The sequence below is a fragment of the Ailuropoda melanoleuca genome, chromosome 7 (assembly GCF_002007445.2).
Source record: "Ailuropoda melanoleuca isolate Jingjing chromosome 7, ASM200744v2, whole genome shotgun sequence".
NCBI lineage: Eukaryota > Metazoa > Chordata > Mammalia > Carnivora > Ursidae > Ailuropoda > Ailuropoda melanoleuca.
The window spans coordinates 79965400-79987111 of record NC_048224.1 but is presented as its reverse complement, the minus strand read 5'-3'; the positions used below and the strand labels follow the sequence as shown (position 1 = coordinate 79987111).

The 21712-nt window shown below is 45.4% G+C and overlaps 2 protein-coding genes across 2 annotated transcripts in view; one reads left to right on the top strand and one right to left on the bottom strand.

Moving 5' to 3' along the window:
- The window catches only part of LOC100471847 (phosphatidylinositol 3,4,5-trisphosphate 3-phosphatase TPTE2), a 125991-nt gene extending 125130 nt beyond the window's left edge, over window positions 1-861 (top strand). The window contains exon 19 of the mRNA XM_019797998.2: window positions 747-861. Coding sequence (XP_019653557.2) covers window positions 747-861 — 115 coding nt within the window. The remainder of the gene's footprint in view (window positions 1-746) is intronic.
- A 3434-nt stretch (window positions 862-4295) lies between these two features.
- The window catches only part of SLC25A15 (solute carrier family 25 member 15), a 23765-nt gene continuing 6348 nt past the window's right edge, over window positions 4296-21712 (bottom strand). Inside the window, exons 2-6 of the mRNA XM_002917688.4 lie at window positions 14168-14426; window positions 10076-10213; window positions 6865-7034; window positions 5809-5967; window positions 4296-4752 (exon numbers count right to left, since the gene is read on the bottom strand). Coding sequence (XP_002917734.1) covers window positions 4628-4752; window positions 5809-5967; window positions 6865-7034; window positions 10076-10213; window positions 14168-14426 — 851 coding nt within the window. The 3' untranslated portion in view covers window positions 4296-4627. The remainder of the gene's footprint in view (window positions 4753-5808; window positions 5968-6864; window positions 7035-10075; window positions 10214-14167; window positions 14427-21712) is intronic.

The window sequence follows — 21712 nt, the reverse complement described above, 5'->3', positions numbered from 1 at the left end:
AGTGGGAGAGGAAGAAGCAGGCTTAGCAGAGGAGCCTGATGTGGGGCTCGATCCCAGAACGCCGGGATCACACCCTGAGCCGAAGGCAGACGCGTAACCACTGTGCCACCCAGGCGCCCCTGGTCTACATACTTCTAATACACTATTTAATGGAGTGAACTTTGGATTTGAGAAAGTTTTTCCCAATTTTTCCCTGGGTGTACACAAACAATAAACCTTGACTCCCAGCACGAACAGAGCCCCGCAGGAGACAGCTGGACAGAGCTTCATCTGGTGCTTCTGCTCCAGGGCAGTTCTTGCTCAGGGGCACAGTTTCATCCTTTACAACAGCGTGCTCATAGCGGAGAGGCAACACGTTAGATCACTTTTCTCCTCACTTTTATAGAGTCCTAGGTTTCCCTACTACTAGGTACAGCGGTTTTGTTCATTACAAGGTGGTTAATTAGCAAAAGTGCCCCTGTTCTCATTGAAGAGCCACTCGGTATTTTAGTACTTGGTTTTAATACACATCTAGTCTAATACAACAAATTGCCATATGAAATCAAAGTCAAATGTCACTAATAATTCCATAAAAGGCAACGTGAGAAGAATCAGTGACATGTTGTTACTGATGATTAAGATTTTGTTCGCTAGTAAAGGGGGAGGGGGAAGACTTGGCTCCAGGGAAGCCAACTGGGATCAGGAGAGGGGCTGAGACTAACCGTGGTTGACCTTCTGTGCTTGAAATGATGTTTCCTCTTTTCAAGGCTTTATCTTCCAAGAAATGAATTGGATAATCCCCATAAACAAAAAACATGGAAAATTTACCGTCCAGAGTTTGCAGTCGAGGTATATTGTGATGAAGTCATAGCTGATACCTGATCAAGTGTAGTTCCCTTTCTAGGACAGAATCATGTTCTTCCCGATCCCTGCCCCATATTTATGTCTTCTAAACCTACCTCCTTGCTGGTATACTTATATTTACATTGTATGTACATATGTTTTTGAGAAACCTTAAATATATACAAAGTAAAATGTCAGTGGTGCTTTTTATTTTCTGAAGGAGTTATGGCAGGGTTGAGAGAACTACTGTGTACTGTGTTCCAAATTTAAGAGCTTGGAAACAACTTTCATATCAAAATAACATTTAAAATGGTTCCTCACAATGCTGTGTGAGGTTAACATGCATTTTTGGATAAGTAGTCCCTGCTTTCACATTTGTAATCTCAGATTAGAAAGGTCATTTCTATTTTCTTCCTCCATTGATTTATAAGCTATTTGTTAACAAACATCAGATTGGCACCAAAACTTGTTTTAAACCCAGAGAACTGTTCATATAAGCAGTCCCACCACTGCTTGTGCTACAAGCTTCAATGCCACAGTCCTTGGGGAGGACGAGAGAATCTCGGTAAACATAACCAGACGTTACTGTAGATTCTTTACCTTTTTTTGTAACATCACAGTGAAGTCAAAAGAAATGTCTGCCTAGAGAAATCTAGATTATTTTATTTTAAAATCCACCCTCCCTTTGCCTCACTGTTCCTGCTCCCAGCCAACTTCATTTAAATTTAGGGAACTCTATGAAGAAAGGTTATCTTTTCATTATAAACACTGGTTAGTCCTGTGTCCACAGGGAATCCTATTCTCTTTGGTACTGGATGCTAAGTACCTTTATGTCATTGTATCTTAATCATCCTTATTTATGGACCTGGCCTGGATGCAAGTGCTCTTTTTCTCTCCAAATAGCCCTCCGAGGGTCCCAACTGCCAGGGCAACAGCCCATCTAAAAGGCTTTTTAGGAAAAGATGGGACTATATTACTCCTGTAATTTGTGTCACAGAAACACGTGTTGCAGCTGAACAGCTTGTACTGTTCCCTTGAAAATGCATGCAGCACATGCCAGAGCGGGCAGACTAGGCTGCAGGCTTGGGGAAACGGGGTGGGGGGTAGGGGAGATACTTAGCTGGCGATAAGGAAGGAAGGAAACCCTAATTTTTAAGACTTGCTGTTTGAAAGAAGATTATAGTTAGGGTTTCTCTTCCCTAACCCTCCAAGATGCGTCAAAATTCCTGGCCATAAGGACTGCCACACTCCTGTGCTTTTGCTCATATAAAGAGAATTTATGGAGGATGCCTCCTTAGAACCTGAGGTAAATACTTCCTTGAACAACTTGAGAATCTTTCATCATGATACATCGGAAGGATACTGTTTTTATCAAAAAGAACTGACTACCCTGGAATAGAACTAGCCAAAATGTAATAGGAAGCTTAACTATTTTTAAAAATAGAACAGCACCCTGTCCCATCACACGCATAAGGCACAGGGGGAATAATGCAAGCAGGCCAACTTTCACAACTGCAGAATATATATAAAGAACACATATATTTGTCAGTTTACTTACAGTGACTATTTTATATCAGGAATACTGCCGACAAAAAACAGTGCTCATTGCAATAAATCCACTACCTTGAAATAATATTACTCTACATAAACACTCCTGACGGCTGGTTCTTAGCATATAAAGTACTTAAAACAACTCATCATAGAATCGCTTTAAACACACAATTTCAAGTTACTGTTTTTGTCTGGAGTACAGAGCTGAAATGGTACAAAGTGTGTCCAAATACCGAACCATGAATTAAGCAAACAGAATGAAAAAACAAATTCCCCTGATTTAGGTTTCACTCCTTAGTCCTACTTGTACTTGCCTCGGACTGTTGCTATCGCAGCTAGCTCAATCTTTAAAGGACAACGTATGAGAAGGTCCACTGCCGACAGGCCTAACTCAGCTGGGCTCACGGGTGCCAGGCGGGGGCTCACGGATTCTGAAGTAACCCACTTCCTGCTGGAAGCCAGCCCCATTTTCTCTTTGCTTCAGTCCAGGCCTGTCCAGATGAAGCACCACTCATAGCTACTGACCATTTAAGAAGAGAGAGAAAAGGCAGAAAAATGGTTTTCTTTCAAAGAAAAAGCAAATGGCAGAGCAGCCATTGCTCCGGAGTCCATCAGGCACAACACTGAGCACCCCCCACCCCACAAAAGTCTGCAGCAGCCCCCGGGGGGTCAGCAGCTCACTTCCCTGACCCTCTTGCTTCTGGCACACGGCTAGAGGTAGCACAGAGGCTCTGCAGAGAACAAAGAGCTTCAGGAAACCGGAGGTTTCACTCAAGGCTGACACTGTGCCAACATGGACAGACACACACGGGACAGACACGAGTAGTGTCAGCCTGCTCGCTTCCGGCCTTCCAGGCTGCCTAAGAACACTTGTTACTGAGAGCGCCCTTGCTGGTCTTGGAGCAGCATGGAATGATGAGGCTTGCCTAAGTGGGGACAAGAAGGGACCCTCTTACACCAGGTGACCTGGGGCTTGGGGGTGGAGGTTAGTGCATACATATGGCATAGCTTAATAAAATTACTTGGCTTGTTTCATTGCTTTATAAAGTCACTCCCTATATACAATCATGAAAAGCCATGGACTGCCAGTACCAAATGTAAAAGGCTCCAACACTGTAAGAAACATGGCAGTTCTGGATCCCGAGATAAACGTGAGAAAGGGTCAGCCCCAGCATCACTCACTGTGGAGGACAAGCACTAGGTTCGGTCCAGCGCTGTCCTTCAGGCACCAGACAGGGAGCAAGGGCTTCTCTTGGCTTTGGCACTCTGCTCCCGGGAAGGGTTTCTGATTGGTGGAGGCAATAAGTGAGTGGTCCAAGCGGATCAACAGCCCATAGATGGTCCAAAGAAATACTCTGGAATCCTACCCAGACCAGGACCCAGAGACAGAAGCTAAGGGCTGCTGTCAGTCATGGGTCTTCACAAAGCACAGCAGCACAGCCCCCTGCCCTCGGCCTCTCCCTAAAGCCCAGCAGAGGGGAAGTTCTTTGGGAGAGAAGGGAAGCTGGCACAGGTGAGGGGCATGCTGCTCTCGCCACACCTGACGCTGCAGCAGGTGTAGATGATCCCACCTAGGAAATGATGGCACTATTTTAACAGTAGAACATCCTGGGAAAATCCAAGATGCTGACTCCTAACTTAAATCATTAACACGGAAGCCACACCAGTATGCAGGTATGTTCTCCTCTACAAAATCTACATGGAGATTTTAGTTTTCAAGCACCACAGAAAAACTTAACAACTTGAGCCACTTAGTGTAGAGCGTGTACTAAGCAAATTTGAAAAGAGACCCTACATCTAGAATGAGTGAATCATTCATAGCCATCTTCATGAAACATGGTTACCTCTGAGTTTTTCTCGTGAGGTTTGAGATTAAACATGGAACCAAATTGTGCTTTACTAACACATAACCATCCAATCTGCATGGACACATACAGGTTTATGCCAAAACCCTGACAGAACTAGAGTTAGCCGTTCAGATTGTGCACAGGGCCGGCGACTCACCCTATATATCCCACCAAGGACAAGAGCAGCAACTTTTCTATTTCAGTACAATTATGGGCAGAAATTATAGGATATAAAATAGAGGCCCTTTCCACAAAGTTTAAGATTTAGGGTAGACTAAGGGAAGACCAAAAAAACAAAATTCCTATGAAATCAAAATAATTCCTCATTGGTCTTGTACTCCATGAAACCCTGAGATGAACTGTAGTCGTCAAACACCTAGACTTAGATCTCGGTTCTCCAGGACACTTCAGTATGCTTCAAACTGGCTCATCATCAGCTTCCTGCTGTATTCGTAGGCCAAAAAGAGTGCCCCATTGGCAGGGAACGCTCGAATCATAGTAGGTTTCAGTCCAGAATATAAGGCCGTTATTCCCTAGAAGATAAAAAGTGATCAAAGACTGAGACGCCCGTCCTTGGAGAGACACCGTGAAGCCACAGAGCACAGGGCTGGACACCTACAAATCCAGACAACGCATTGAACACCAGCAAGTGATGCAAAGACTTCTTTCTAGGTTTCCCTGGACTAATGGGAATGAAAGAGACTAATGGAAACGAGGACAGGCATCAGGTCTTCCAGCAAAGCTGGGTGATGCGCAGGTACCATATACACTAATCCCAGGCCGGGTTCACTCCTGGTAAGTGGACCAGACCCAGCGGAGGCTTCATCTGGGCAGACAGAAGCAACCCCAGGGCCACAGGGGGCGGCAGCCTTGCAGTATCGCCTGGGAGGGCAAAGACCACAAGGCATTGGGCCAAAAGCAGAGTCAGAGCCCCGTGTCTACTGCTGGCACTGCCCAAGGTGGCTATGAAGATCCAAGTGGATGAGGGAGGTGTAAGTACTCTGTGAAACTATGAAGTGTGATGCAACTTTGGGGTATGAACTAAACTGTGTCCACACCCTGGGACTGCTCACTCTCAAAATCAAGCCCGAGAAGTTCACATCCCGAGCTGGAAGGTGTATAGTGGATGCTGGAAGGACAGGTCTTTACTCACCAGTGGCACGATCCCAGCTTTACACAAACATCACCTAGAAAATCTTTATCCTCCTGCAGAACTCTCAATCAGAGCCAATCACCTTCAGGAAGTCTTAGCATTAGGGACTTGTTGCACGTTCTTTAAAATCCCTTAGTGGTTCTGCTAGAGATCATTTTCTGATACCATATTATATAAAACAAAGGGATCCCCTTAGCAGTCTATATTTTTAAAGTTCCCTCCAGGCTACTCAGAACACAGCATCCTGGCCCAGAAGTGAGGAATAACAACATTAAGCATTCTTGAGAATGGAAGCAAGCTAAAGAAGGGGTTTAGAAACGGAAACCATGCTAGAAAAAAGACAGGAGGCAGGGGAAGAGAGCAACCTCAACAAGGCTTCCAGCGAAATGACTGGTCTACACACACCCACTCCGTTTCTACAATGAGCAGACTCACCTTCATTTCTCACAATGCTTATAACGGTTCCGATAAATCCTGCCTGCTTTCCAGACATAGAAAGAACTTGAATTCTGGATTTGACGCAATCCACTGGGTAAACAGCAAGCCAAAGGCAGATTCCACCAACTCCACCGCTTAACATCAAAGGGACAGGGCCTAGAGAAGGGAATGAGCAAACAGCGTTCTGTCTCAAGACCAGCATTTCCAGAGGTCAGTGTAGTGGTGGCTGCAGGTAGCTGAGAATAAAAGTGCTGAGGCTCCGTCAGTAAGGCGTCTGCCTTCAGCTCTGGTCACGATCTCAGGGATCGAGCCTCCTTTGGGCTCCCTGCTCAGCGGGCACAGGGACCCATGTGGCACTGCAGGCCTGCCCCTCATCACGGTAGGACCAAACTGGTGCCGGTCACTGTGGTGCTGTGGCCCTGCTGTCCTGCCCTCCAGAGGGCTGGCCCCGGTAACATAACACCCCCGCCATGGGGCATGAGAACAGTGGCCACTGAAACACAGGCCCCGTTTTTTCCAACATTCTCAGTCTGAAGTATTTCAGTATTTTAATACCCCACAGCCCTGATTCTTCCTTAACCATGAAAACCAAAGTTGTCTTCAGTTAAGCCTGGGAGCTTGCCTAACTGCAGAATAAGTCCCAACACTGAAGGGATGTGTTTGAGAAAAAAAAAAAAGTAATCATTCATGCAAGCCAAACGTGCACAAGGTTGTGTCAAGCAGCTACACAGGACAGGCTAGAAAGAACGACACTTTTCAGCGCTCCGGAAACACTTTCAAGAATAATACCAAGTTTTAAGCTTATGGCAAAATACCTTATACCTTATAGGCGATTTACCCATTTTTTGGAGATTTCCCACAGGGAAAGTAATTTCTGTATTCGCCCCTAAAATGTTATTCTAGTAAAGAATTTTGGGATGCCCAGCTTCAGCATCGTCACAAGGACACGAGTACACCCAGAGGAAGGTGCCAAGGTCCCTTCCAGCCTCCAGAAACCCCAGCGCCCAGCAGACCCCCATGGGCTCCACAACAGGCACACCACGGCACGCTTACCTAGTTCATCCTTCGATCTCCCTGATGCAAAAAACGACCTGCTCAGTTCGTAGCCACCAAAGAAGAAGAAATAGCCGGGCACCTCTCGGAGTAAGGTGCTGGAGAGGCCATGGTAGAAGCCCAAGGGGCCGTCCTTCCTGAGGACGGTCTTCACCATGGACCAGACGGTGCTGCAAGGAGACAGGGAGCTGCGNGTGTTTGGGGGGGGGGGGGGGGGGGGGGACGAGGCCGGTGATCCCACCCCAGTGGCACGCCTGGCTCAGTCCTGGGCAGGCAGGGAACGGCTGATTCTAGACACAGAGGGACCCGGAGTCTGAGACTACGAGGCTTCTGCAGGGAGGAAATCTCAAAGAAGCACAGATACGATTATTTTGGGACAGCTGTTCTCACCTGAACTATCCGACAGCAATGACATTCAGGTGCACATTCATACAGAGCTGCGTGTGCCCACCGCAGCTCCGGCCAAGATTTCAGCAGACCACGCCGGAGCCCCTTCTCAAATGGAACTGTGTTCACATTTCCCAAGTGTGCCACTCAGCCAAGGAAGCCCTGAGAATACTCCGGGAAAAGGAGTTCCCTGGATTTTTGGAAAATCAGAAAGACCTCCTCTGGCTGTGGACAAAACAGCGAAGGACCTGGACCAGTGCCCGCATGGCACGGTGGGCTCCCAGAGCTGCTCTGGGCTAACTGCTGGGCTCGCCTTCGCAGGCAATGCCTATTTTGCGGTACGCATGAAGCAGAAGGCAAAGAAGTAGGTGGCACCGAGCAACACTCCTGCCCGCGGACAGCTCTCCCAAGGGGGGGCGTCTTCAGGAATCTGCCCCACAGCTTCCCCCGTATAAAGGATTCCGTGAGCAGATCCGGACCCTCAGAAAATGTACAAATAAAATCCAACCCCTATCTGACAGGCAGAGAAAGAAAAGTCAGGGAAAGCCAGACAAGCTCTTGATTTTTATACTGCTTGTATCCCCTTGCCCTCAATAAACAAATGTGTTTTTTAGTGCTTTCATACATTCTAGATGTCCTTATCCAAGATGTAAAAGAGCCGATACCTATTTTCTTCCGACAATAAGAGAAATTACGGTAAGGAGCTGTCCAAACTCAGCAAGAACTGAAGGAATCTGTTCAGGGGCTTAGGGTTTGGTTTGGTTTGTGTTAGTGCAGGGAATGAGCAAGGGAGTAGAAGTTACTTGAAGGCAAGACAAAGCAAATTCTTACAAATTCTACAGGGCAAGAAGCACCGAGTATTTAGTTCCTAGAGCGTAGGTAGGCAAGAATTTTTATTTCAGCCTGATCAGAGCCCTGTAGCAGCGGGGATGCAGGGCTACACCATGGCAGGCTCTCTCCATCAGGAAAACAGCACCAGAAACCATATTCTCAGTGCGGTTCAGGGAACCCCTTGCTCCTCACTTTGCTCTCAGCAGGTGACTGCGCTTGGACCCGTGAAGAATCAAGCCCCCAGGTAATAAAAGGCACTTCAGAAGGCTTCACCGGGCATCACTCACTATCCAGGTCCTTCCTGCAACTCAGTAACACAGTAATCCAACTCAGCGTGATCAGCCTGCCTTCTGACCCGAGTCTTAACCCCAGGCTACCCACACACCCCTGTGGGCACGGCCACACCTAAAATAGAGTCAACCAATACTTACTTTTGGGCAAGTTGTCCATTTGCTTAAGTTTTTGGAGCCAACAATTACTCTATTTAAAAATACCTTAGGGTACAAATGGAGGGTTGCTGGAGGGGAGGTGGGTGGGGGGATGGGGTAACTGGGTGATGGGCATTAAGGAGGGCGCCTGATGTAATGAGCACTGGGTGTTGTATGCAACTGATGACTAAATTCTACCCCTGGAACTAATAATACATTATACGTTAACTAAATTGAATTTAAATAAAAAATTAAAATTGAAAGAAAATACCTTAAACTACTTCTAAGGGACATGAGAGCAACTTCCGGGGTGCTATTCATGTTCTACCTCTTAATCTGGGCACTGGTTACAAACGTGTTTGTTTTATGACTATTAGAACCCCCCACTTATGATTTCTGTGTATACACTGTATCTCAACAAAAAGTTTTGAAGACTTATGCTTTTGGACCTCTAGGCTACAAATAATAGATTCAAACTGGTTGTAATGAGTCTCAAGGGGGCTGGATACACAGCTCTATTAGAAGCCCCATCCTCTGGGGCACCCAGGTGGCTCAGTCGGTTAAGCATCTGCTTTCGGCTCAGGTCATGATCCCAGGGTCCTGCGATTAAGCCCCGCATCGGGCTCCCTGCTCAGTGGAGAGCCTGCTTCTCTCTCTGCCTGCCACTCCCCGTTTGTGTGCATGCTCTCTCTCTCTCTCTGGCAAATAAATAAATAAAATCTTAAAAAAAAAAAAAAAAGAGAGAGAAGTAAAAAGACACCCCATCCTCACTGGGAGGAGACTAATTATATAAATGGTCAATTTACCTGATTTTTCCCATCAGATTCACAGACTGTTAACCACAGTGACGAAGAGCTTTAGTCAGCCAGATGTTAAGATAGATAAGCAAGTGTTGAGATTAAGACAACAAACTGCTTTACAATCCAAATCAATCATACTGTACATGACACACTGTCATGTAACTAGAATCTGTTTTCAAGACAGACGGTGGAGGAGAGGGGACTGTTTTGATGGTTACAGAGTAGCTCACGAGGGCTCTGAGGCATGTTCTCAGAACCCAGGCCCCCTGTGGGTATGTGTGAAGGATCGGGTACATGTGAAGGGAGATAAGGAAGCAAGCAACCCTAGGATCTGAGCTGATCAGCCCATGTGAAACCTGGGAATGGGCACCGGATATTCATCTTGGAACCCAAATTGGCACTTATGAAGGCTCAGTTCTCAGACACGGTCCCCAGCTGCCTGCTGTGTGCCTGCAATCCAGCTAGGGACCAGGCCTCATGCCTCAACAAGTCAAGAGTGATGGGAGCTCCCGGACTCTCTGCTCCCCAGGCATTGACTATCTGCCTACAGTGTTCTGTGGTGGGAGCGGGGCTGGGTCCATCCACCAGAAAATTCATTCAGAAAGTGATCCTTTAACTGGTAGGGGAAAGAGTTCTAAAAACACAGTATTTTGGAGCAGATAAATCTCTTTATCTGCCACTTAGTTTTAGTACAATGTAAAATCGACAAATGCTCAATGCACCAAGGCAACGGGGACCCAACATTTGTGCCCAAGCACTGCTTACTTCTGGCTTCTGGCTATCTTTCCTGATGACTCCATCTCATACATGGTCTGTAGCCGGCACTTGACAAGCTCAGTGGGGCAGAGCACCAGGGCGGCAAAGGCAGAGGCGAAGGAACCCGCGGCCGCATTCTGCAGATCACTGGAAGGAAACCAGCATGGGAGTCCAGTTACTCATTCATTCAGCACTCACCATGCAAAGCACACGGCTGGTAAGGGAGGGCAAGGATCGAAGGAGAGGGACACTTTCCTGAGTGCCCGCTGGGAACTTGCACACGCTGTTTCATCTAAGGATCCCACAGCCCTGGCAGGCCAACACCGACATCCCAATTTTCATATGGAAAAAAACAAGGCATAGGATACATAATGCACCCGAAGTCACACCACTACTATGTGGCAAGGCTAGGATTCAAACGCGGCTCTGCCTGACTGCAAAATCCATGCTCCTTTTATCAGTCATAGTGTTATGCACGGAATGTATCCCCCATCCCTAGAGCTCTATGCTGAAGCCTTAACCCCCCCAAGGGGACAGTATTCAGAGGGGACCTCTGGGAGGTAATTAGGTTTAGATGAGGTCATGAGGGTAGAACCCCCCATGTTGGGATTACAGTCTTAAGAGACCACCGATCTCCCTCCACCCTTTGAGGACACAGCAAGAAGTGTCCATCTGTACATCAGGAAGTGGGCCCTTGCCAGATGCCCAATCAACCAGCACCGTGATCTTGGACTTTCCAGTTTCCGAAACTGTGAGAAACAAACACTTGTTTAAGTCGCCCAGTTGAGAGTATTTTGTTACAGCAGCCAGAACTAAGACACAGTGATCTACAATACAGAGAGAGAGAGAGAGATGGAGGAAAAAATTACCCAAACTCTCACCACTCAGAAGACACAGATCACCAATGCTTCAGTGTACCTGCCACTACGCTTTATAAAACAAGGTTCTGGGACCATCCCTGCACGCCCAAAATCCAACCTGGAGCAACCACATGTATGATGTAACTGTCGTAGATGAAAGCCCAGGATAAATTTTTAACCAAAAACCTGCTCGTTGCAAAAAGATTTCCCAGTTCTGCTGATGACCTCCTGACCTCGGCCAGAGAGCAGCAGCAGCTGCTGGTGGTGGGGACGGGGTGAAGGCAGTGCCCGTCAGCAGGCTTGACGGCTGGAGGTAAGATGGCTATGTCAGAAACCTAAATGGAGGAACTGACGCACATAAACACAAAAACCAGAAAGCTTCATTTCACCTCGGAGGGGTCTGGTACCGCCAGCCAGCCACCAGCAGGGCTGTGAGAGTGAGGTCCCACCAGAGTTCAAAAATACGGGTAAAAGTCTGAGAAATCAATTGTCCGGAATTCTCTGAGTGTTTATGAGGGTTGGAAAATAAGATCCCTTCCAACCTGGGACAGTGTTGTCACAGGAGCCACTGTCACAGGAGCTCGGCTGGCACCTGGGGTCGGGCAGGAAGGACCGAGCTGCTCCCAGGACCACTGGCTCCCTGACTCTCACCTGTTCAATGCCAGCAGCCCGCCGTCACCTAACCCCCGGGCTCCCACACCCCCATGAGGTAACCCCCTGGCTGCCCTGGGTAGCGAGATCCCCTCACAGGTTTTCCCCAGACCGTGAGCAAAAGCCTAACAGACCTAGCTCATGCAGCTGTCCCGGAGTTACAGTAAACAGTTACATAAAACTGAGGCTTATACCCCTGAGACAGGAGTATAAAATCAAGGGCCACCTCCGATCTTGGCCCCAAACTTCTATTCGCTGGTGACCTGGCCTCGGCGCTGTGGGCAGACAGAGGGCAGACGCCCAGGCCTGGTGGGTCCCAGAAGAGTTGGCTGGGAGCGAGGCTTGCTTCCAGGAGGAAGACCCTGCTTGCAGTCTGGACTTGCTTTTCATTTTAGAGAATCAGGTATCAGACCATTACCTGGCGAGAGCCAGACACACGACTGTACTTGCTCTCAGCTTCTAGCGTATGGGAACTGTCCAACACACTTCACTCTGACTTAGCGGTTTGTCAAAACCAAAGCCTAAAGTGGCTTCTTTCGGCCAGCCTGCAGATCCAAACTTTGTCTCCCTCGGACTCTCCATCAACTCACTGACCGGCAACAGTCAGAGTCATTAACCAGGGTTGCCAACTTTGCTGGAACAAAGGTGGCATCAATCGATGTGGACCTCTATCCAAGCTAAGCTAATGTAAGCTGCTTAAGCTGCGGTAATGAGTCGGCCACCTGAACGAACCTCAAGCATGCTGTTCTAGTGCAACCGCAAGGTCAAATCAGACTTGCAGTGGACCTTGGCACTCTAACGAATACTCTCGTCTACCAGGGCACTCAGTGAGGGGCACCTGCAGGAGAGGCGTTTAGACCTGGCACTGAAACCTCAGTAGACATAGGATGGGATTTGGTAAGCATTGACTGCTTGTCACCCATTCAACAAACACGCACCTGAACACTCCTGCTGTTAAGACCCCGTGCGGCCAAAGGTCAAAGGAGAACCCTACTCGGGGTGGCGTTCAAAGCAAGGACAGGCAAATATTTACGGTATTATTGCTGAAATTCACAGCAGGTTCTTCCAAGTGGTGCTTTCCTTTCACTGCCTCTACTTATCATGCCTTCCTCTAGACCTGACCCCTACGCCAGAGTCCAGAGCCCCCACTCTGGCCTTACGGAAAGAGTACGGACAGGGACTCGAAAGACATGGCTTTGGGTCCTGCTCTCGGTTATGAACTCAGATAACAGGATCCTAAACCAGTATCTGCACGTCAGAGTCTTCATCTCTAAAACAGCACGGGGTTTGCTGAGGGCTAGACAAAACAGGACGGCCGTGGGTGTCCCAGCTCTGTAAACTCCAAAGGAGCGTTTCCCCACCAGGTAATAAGCAAACGCTGCTCTGTGGGATGAGGACGCAGCCCCCTCCCACCTCACCAGAACCGAAGAAGAGGGTGCGGGGTTAGGCCATGTGAAACAGGACGGCTTCTTGGCTGTCGGACTTCCTCCAGTGCCGCATGGGGCTGCTTGCTATCTCCATCTCCGGGAGGCGTCGTCCTCCAGGAATGCTGCAGCAGACCTACACCTCTGGTCTCCTCCCAGAGAAAGTCTCCCCCTCCAGTGGGGACAGTGACAGTTGCTACAGTGTTCTGTCAGTCTCTATCATGAGATCGCACACTCTCCCGGTTTGTCTCCTGCTTTCTTCTTTACTTCCACCTCTTCTTCATGACCCTTCTGTGCTGGAAGGTCCTGGAATCAGTGCGCAGCCCTCTACAGTCATCCAGTCCCAAGCCTTTAAAAAATAAGTTCCATCCATGAAGACAAAACTCCTGCCTACAAAAGGGCACATCTTTGAGACCGCTAGGCACCTCCAGAGAACATTTCTGTACAAAAGGGGCCTACTTTAGTCAGGTGGGACCTGAGCTGCAACAGGGTTTCCAATTCCTACCAAAATGACCCATACGGCCACTTGCCCTTTGCAACCATGAAGCTGATACAACTTTAGATGATTTAAAATAAATCAACGTTCAAAAAAGGGAGGGCTACACATCCCAGTGGTTCCTGGCTTCTTTTTAGTCTCTGTATAAATAAACATCCAAGGGACGACCGAGAACAAGCAAAGTCTGATGTTTGGGCAGACGTGGCCAGACAAAGAGTGCATTCATCTCCATCTTCACAGACGCTTCCAACCCTTCCGAAAATTCCAAGTCTCTCTCAAACCTGTCCGGCTCAGGCGGCTTCTTCCAATCCTCTGCATTTTGCTGATGAAGCGTAACCAAAACTCGGCTCACAAGTTCCATCTATGGTTCCAGTCCAGCCCTTGTGCCCACAGGAGAAGTACTACCACCAGCAGCATCTGAAAAGCATCTTCCCGAGGAACACCAACACGTAAGGGTGGCTCCTTCTCCACGTGGCATCACAGACCATCCCGCAGAATACCTGTTTTCCAAGTTTTAGAGGATGACGGTATACGACTTCACAAGCAGAAAGAAAGGGGTTATTTTAAAAAAGGAAACATTCTTCCCATAAGGTATCATAAAAATCTTGACTATGCAACAGTGTTGTCTTTTTAAACATCAACAGAGAGCGTGTCTGTGCCCACAACTCACCTCAGCCTGGCCTGCTTTTCCAATCCAGCCACTTTCCGCACCACCTGCTGGCAGAAGCCATAGCACATGAAGAGGACGGAGTTCTCGGCAATGTTGGCGATCAGCGCTGGGCTGGTCCCCTTGTAGAAGCCGCGGAAGCCCACCTGGGAGTAGGTCTTCAGGCAGCAGTCGGTGAGGCCCCGGTACAGGCTGGGGAATGTCTGCATCTTCACTTTCAAGGTGTCAAAGGGCTGCCCGGTCAGTACACATGCCGTGCCCCCTAAAACCAGGACAGAAGTCTTCTCCAGCAGCAGTCTACTGTGCCAGAATGCAGCCTCCAGCCCCCACGGGAATGAGACATAAGCAGCCTACCCCAGGGCTTGCTTCCGTTGCAGTTCACTGCAACCTCTCTCCCCGCCAAAACATTCAAGCCCGGTCACATCAACAACAAAGGGTCCCCAGGGTGCCCGGCACCCAGCTCCGGCCCTGAAGGGGTCCGCCCTCGGTGGCAGCGACAGACATGTGTTCAACAGTCAAAACCACAGGACGCAAAGGTGTGGCGTGTGTTCTGGGGTGTCCGCAATGGGGTCAGATGGACCTGGGCTTGAAGCCTGGCTCTGCTGAGAGACTCTGGACAGGTGATATTAACTTCGGAGCCTTGGTTCCTCATCCGGTTAGCATGAGTAGTAAATAAAAATGGACGAGAAGGTGTAAGATAATGGCTGCTGCACGAATGGTTAATGAAGAGCAGCTACTCTGTGTGCACGCAGCCATTCAAAGGAAGGAGACGTCGGCAGGAGCGAATCACTCCTCTGCCTAATGCCCAGCAGTACAGATGACCATCGGAAAAACAGAGAAAGAGGCAACAGATAAAGATGACAAAGAATCTGGCTAATCCCTAAAGAGCTATAATTTGACCATACGGAAAATTTTCAGTTGGACTCTACCAATTAATGATTTGTATTCGAATAGAGAATGTACTGAAACTTACCTCTGCTTCGTTTCGATCACGTATTTTTACGCTTTTCTATTGTTAAGAGTTTAGAAAACCGCAAAATCTAAATCGCTGTAGATGACTTCAATAAAAATTCTGAACATAAGGAAGAGCATGAACTATAGCCACCCCTGTCATATCCCCAGACCCTGGACTGGGTCAGCATTTGGGAAAGGCTACTCGTTCATGCTTCTACCTTTCCTGGGCCTCAGAGGTCACTGTATCTCAGATGTCCCCAGCCTGTGTCAGGAAATCTAACCATTGGATTAGGTTTTTAAAGCTTCATCAAAATTGAAGAGAAGGCTGGGGCCCTCTGGGTGGCTCAGTCAGTCAAGTGCCCGACTCTTGATTAGGGCTCAAGTCATGACCTGGGCTCAAGTCATGATCTCAAGGTTGTGAGATCGAGCCCACCGTCAGGCTCTGTGCTCAGCGTGGAGTCTACTTGTCCTTCACCCACTGCTCCTGCCCCTCTCACTCTCTCTTTCTCTCAAATAAAATCTTTAAAAAAAAAAAAATTGAAGAGAAGGTTTACATAAATATTTAAGAAATGCTATTTCATAACTTTGACATTACACAGTTACTCTAAATCGTGCAAAGTAGAGACAGGAGAGGGTCTCTTTTGAATAACTCCCACGTAATTATTGGCAGATAAGCAGACATCTTCAAGGAGTCTGAAAACTGTGAGCTCTTCTTTTAAGCAATCACAAGTTTATCTGAGCTCCTCTCCCTACTTTCTTCTAGGAGAGCAATGATACATTTCCACTTCATCTTGCCAAATTATCCCCAGTTCTGAATTAGTGGACTATAATTCAAGATGTTACTACAATTATAGTTATCCTCTCTCAGGTACTTATAGGAGTAAAATAGGACCCTAGTTATATAAAAATAATTATTCCAAAAGAAGAGGTGAATGTCAGCATTTTTAAAGAGGACACATAATTTAGGTAACCTACATGGTGATAAACTGAATAAAGCATTTAATTCAGAGCATTACAATTTTAACTGGAACTTTTCCCTATTTTAATGCAATCGTCTTGATCAGTTCGGATATCCCAGGTTGCTAACGCATGCATTTGTTGCATACCTGTAACAGTTACATTTTCAACAGAGAGAAGGTAGAAGGCTAGTGCATTTTCAAATGCTAACTACAATTCTCTCCTTTGATCGATGGAGATAAATGACTCCCATGTAATTTACCACAAACGATAATGTCCAGGCCCCCCTTAAGTGGGTGGTGACAATTCTGAACACCAGCACCAGCCAATGAAACCTAGCAGATCCTCAGATGTCCATCAAGTATCCATGAAGCTATGAATAACTCATAGGAATATTTCTCCACTTGCTTAGAGCACAGACAGACCTCTGATCATCTCGAGTGAAAAACGGAAACAATTCTGCATTCTTTTGTAGGTGTCCCAAGAGGCCCTACATTTTATTCTGCAGGAGAGGGGCTCAGACCATGGTGCACTCTACACTTTACCAAGGCCAGTGTTGCGGGTTTTCTATGCTCAAAACAGTTGAGTCAGCAAATAACAAGGTGTTAAGGAAATCTATTGGGGCAGGGATGGTGTCAGTGGTGAAAACAGGGAGGGCAGAGCTGATGACCAAGAAGCAGACCCTTTACCAGAAGGTCCAGGACCACCTTGTCCCTCCATGAAAAATGGAGAATCTCATACTCAATGGAAGCACTCAATAAATGTTCTGTTTAACAGCACAGGGAGGCATATCATTTTCAAAACATTCCAACCAAAAAAGGCCCCTGATGGACTAAATGCTCCAATCAAAAGATAAAGGGGGGGGATACGGCTGGCCAGCTCAGTCAGTAGAAGATGTGACCCTTGATCTAGGGGTCATGAGTTCAAGCCCCAGGTTGGGCAGGGCATTTACTTAAAAAAGCAAAACCTGTCTATATGCTGCCTACAAGAGGCTCCCTTCAGACCTAAACATATATACACTGAAAGTGAAGGGAAAATATTTAACAAAGGAAAAAAAAAAAGACACTGGGGTGGCAATACTTACATAAAACAGACTAAACACTGTAGCAAGAGACAAAGAAGGGCACTACATAATGATAAAGGGATCAATCCAACCAGAAAACAAGAGCATATTATAAATATCTATGCACCAACATAGGAGCACCTAAATACATAAAGCAATTAACAGACACAAAGGGAAAAACTGACAGTAATACAGTAATAGTAGGGGACTTTAATACCCCAAATACATCAACAGTTCACCCAGACAGAAAATTAACAAGGAAATAGTGGCTTTGAACAACACATTAGACCAGATGAATATTAACAGATACATATAGAACATTCCATCCAAAAACAGCAGAATACACATTCATGTCAAATGAACATGGAACATTCTCCAGAATATACCATTAGGCCACAAAATAAATCTCAATTAATATAAGAAGACTGAAATCATATCAAGCACCTTTTTGACCATAACAGTATGAAACTAGAAATCAATCAGAAGAAAAAAAAAACACACAACATAAAGCACATGGAAATTAAATAACATGCTACTAAACACTGAATGGGTCAACCAAGAAATCAAAGGGGAAATAAAAAAAAACACATGGAGACAAATGAAAACAAAAACGCAATGGCCCAAAATCTTGGAGATGCAGCACAAGTAGTTCTAGGAGGAAAATTTCTAGCAATATAGGCCTAACTTAAGAAACAAGAAAAATCTCAAACCACTTAACCTTATACTGAAAAGAGTTAGAAGAAGAACAAGCAAAGCCCTAAGACAGAAGGAAATGAAGATCAGAGCAGACATATGATCATGACAAAAAACCATAAAAGATTAAAAAATAAATAAAAATGGACATCACAAAAATGCAAAGGATTGTAAGATTATGAAAAATTACATGCTAACAAATTAGACGAACCTCCAAGAAATGGATAAATGCCTAGAAACATCTAGAATCACAAATAGAAAATTTGAACAGAGGGGCACCTGGGTAGCTCAAGTCATGATCTGAGAGTTTGGGATTGAGCCCCTCACTGAGATCCCTGCTCAGCAGGGAGCCTACTTCTCCCTTTCCCTCTACCTGCTGATCCCCCTGCTTGTGCTAAGTATATAAATAAAATCTTAAAAAAAAAAAAAATTTGAACATACCAATTACTAGAAATAAAACTGAATCAGTAATCAAAAAAAACAAAACAAAACAAAACAAAAAAAAACAAACAAAAAACCTCCCAACAAACAAAAGTCCAGGACCAGATGGATTCACAGGTGAATTCTGTAAAACACAAAGAAGAGTTAATACCTATCCTTCTCAAACTATTCCAAAAAAATAGAAAAGGAAAACTTCCAAATTCATCCTAGGAGGCCAGCACTACCCTGACATCAAGAGCAGACAAAGACACTACAAAACAGAAAAGTACAAGCTAATATCTCTGATGAACACAGATGCAAAAATCCCCCTCAACAAAATATTAGCTAATGGCATTCAACAATACAGAAAAAAAAAAGAATCCTTCAGCAAGATCAAGTAGGCTTTATTCCAGAGATGCAAGGGTGGTTTCAATTTTCTGAAATCAATCAATGGGATGCACCATATTAGCAAGAGGATCAAAACCATATGATCATCTCAATAAATGCAGAGAAGCATTTGACAAAATACAACAACCATTTGTGAAAAAAAACTCTCAACAAAGTAGGTTTAGAGGGAATATAACTCAACATAATAAAGGCCGTATATGAAAAACCCACCGCTAACATCATACTCAATGGTGAAAAGCTGACAACTTTTCCTCTATAATCAGGAACAAGACAGAGATGGCCACACTCACCACTTATTTAACCTAGTACTCAAGTCCTAGCCACAGCAATCACATGAGAAATGAAAGGCATTCAAATTGGTAAGGAAGAAGGTATGCTGTCACTGTCTACACAGGACATGACAGAGGCGCCTAAGTGGCTGAGTGGTTAAGCGTCCAACTCTTGATATTAGCTCAGGTCTTGATCTCAAGCACTGCACTGTGCTCCATAGTGGGTGTGGAGTCTACTTAAAAAAATAAAGAAAAACCTTAACGATTTCACATACACACACACAAATTAAAATAAATGAAGTAAATTTGTAGGATACAAAATATACAGAAATCTGCTGCATTTCTATATACTAATAACAATTTATCAGAAAGAGAAATTAAGAAAACAATCCCATTTATAACTGCACCAAAAAGAATAAAATACTTAGGAATAAACTTGACCAAGGAGGTAAAAGACCCATACTCTGAAAACTATACAGCAATGAGAAAGAAACTGAAGACAACAGAAACAAATGGAAAAATGTACCATGCTTGTGGACTGGAAGAACAAACATTGCTGAAATGTCACGTTACCCAAAGCAAATCAACAGATTCAATGCAATCCCTATGAAAATACCACCAGCATTTTTCACAGAACCAGACCAAATAATCCTAAAATTTGTATGGAAGCACAAATGTCCCTGGGTAGCCAAAGCAATCCTGAGAAAGAACAACAAAGCTGCAGGTATTGCAATCCCAGATTTCTAGATATACTACAAAGCCCTTGGCATGTATGTGTGTCCTCGGGCTGGATCCCTTGTCCAGGCACTGACACACGGCTATGCAGAAGACCATATCCTGCTCTGCAGAGAACTTCCTTCCAGGTGAATGACACTCACTGGATTTTATATATGTATATATTTTTTTTTTAAAGATTTTTTTTTTAGTTTGGGAGAGTCTAGCAGGCCTGCAAAATCAAAAATTACTCTTCAGGGAAATAAAACACTCCTCTTTTGACTACATATCCACAATGTCTTGTGTACAATCGGAAATTGCTACACTTGGTGTGCCTGGCTGGCTAGGCCAGAAGAGCATGCAACTCTTAATCTCAGGAGTTGTGAGTTCAAGCCCCACCTTGGGTGTAAGGATTACTTAAAAATAAAATCTTTAAAAAAAGACGAAGAAGACGAAGAAGAAGAAGGAAATTACTAGACTTTCACAAAGAAATAGGAAAATATCACCATAGGGAAAGAATTCAGTTGACAGAAACTGAACAAAAGACGGCTTGGGTATTAGATTTAAAATGCAAAGACATGTCAATAGTTACCGTGATGAACTTTAAAGGGTTGATGGAAATTCTGGACTTAGTGGTTGAAGAGATTAAAAAAAAAAAAAAAAGAAAGAAATTTCCTAAAGATTTTATTTATTTATTTATTTATTTGACAGAGAGAGAGAGAGAGCACAGCAGGGGGAGTGGCAAGCAGAGGGAGAGGGAGAAACAGGCTTTCTGCTGAGCAGGGAGCCTGACGTGGGGCTCAATCCCAGGACCCTGGGATCATGACTTGAGCTGAAGGCAGACACTTAACTGACTGAGCCATCCAGGCGCCCCGAGATAAGAAAATTTCTTAAAAATGACCTGAATGAGGGGCGCCTGGGTGGCTCAGTCAGTTAAGGATCTGCCTTCAGCTCAGGTTGTGATCTCAGGGTCCTGGGATGGAGCCCCATGTAGGGCTCCCTGCTCAGGGGGGAGTCTGCTTCTCCTTCTCCCTCTGCCCCTCTTGCCTTTCCCCCACTGTCTGCACTCACTTGTGCTCATTTGCTCGCTCTCTCAAGTAAATAAAATTATTCTTAAAAATGACCTGAAGATAATTTGAGAAGCAACGAAAAATCCAAAGAATACCAGTACCAAAAAGGAGTGGCAACAAATAAAAGATTTAGTCACACAAAAAACAGGATTCAGAAAACAGAAGGAGCACACTCTAAAATAGTTGAGGATACTGGAAATAGACTTTTAAAAGAAAACAAATAACTAAATGGCAAATTAGATGGGACTAAAGAGTACAATACAAACCAAGGTAAGGAACTGTCCCATGATGAATCACAAAATCACAAAGGCAGGGGAAGTGTGCCAGAAGCCATAAGCAAGACAGTTGATGAACGCAAAGTTCCAGCATCCTATAGAAGTAACAGAAGAGAACAGAGAGATTGGAGAGGATGAACTGGTCAAAGAAAGAAGAGAGGAAAAAATCCCTCTGAATTTAAAGAATAAAGAGAACATTCTACAAATCTCCAGAGAAGATGAAGGAACAATACTCACGTTGGCAGCAGATTTTTCATCAGCAACACTGAACATTAGTGAGCAATGGAGTGATGTCTTCAACATTCGAAGGGAAAATGATTTTGAACCTAAATTTCTATACCAAGTTAAATAAGCATTTAAGCATTAAGCATGGTGAAGGACCTTTTCAGATATGCAAAGCCTCATCAAATTTACCAGCCAGAAATCATTTATGAGAGAATTACTGAAAGATACACTCCCACAAAATGAAAAAAGAAAGGAGGAAGACAGGGAATTCAAGAAAAAGTGGCTAAAAGTAATAGACTCAAAGCATGAAACTGGGGAGGAAACTGGAGATGGCTTGAGCTTTCTATTTGTTAAAGAAGTAAAGATGAGCCAGAGAAGGTGAAGAACTTAGAGACTCAGGAGGAAGAATCTTCAGAGTAGAAGGAAAAACAAACCCTCGAGGAGGAAGAGGCCTCAGAGCTAGAAGAGGAGGGAGAAGAGGCTCGGAGGAGCGGGGGGGG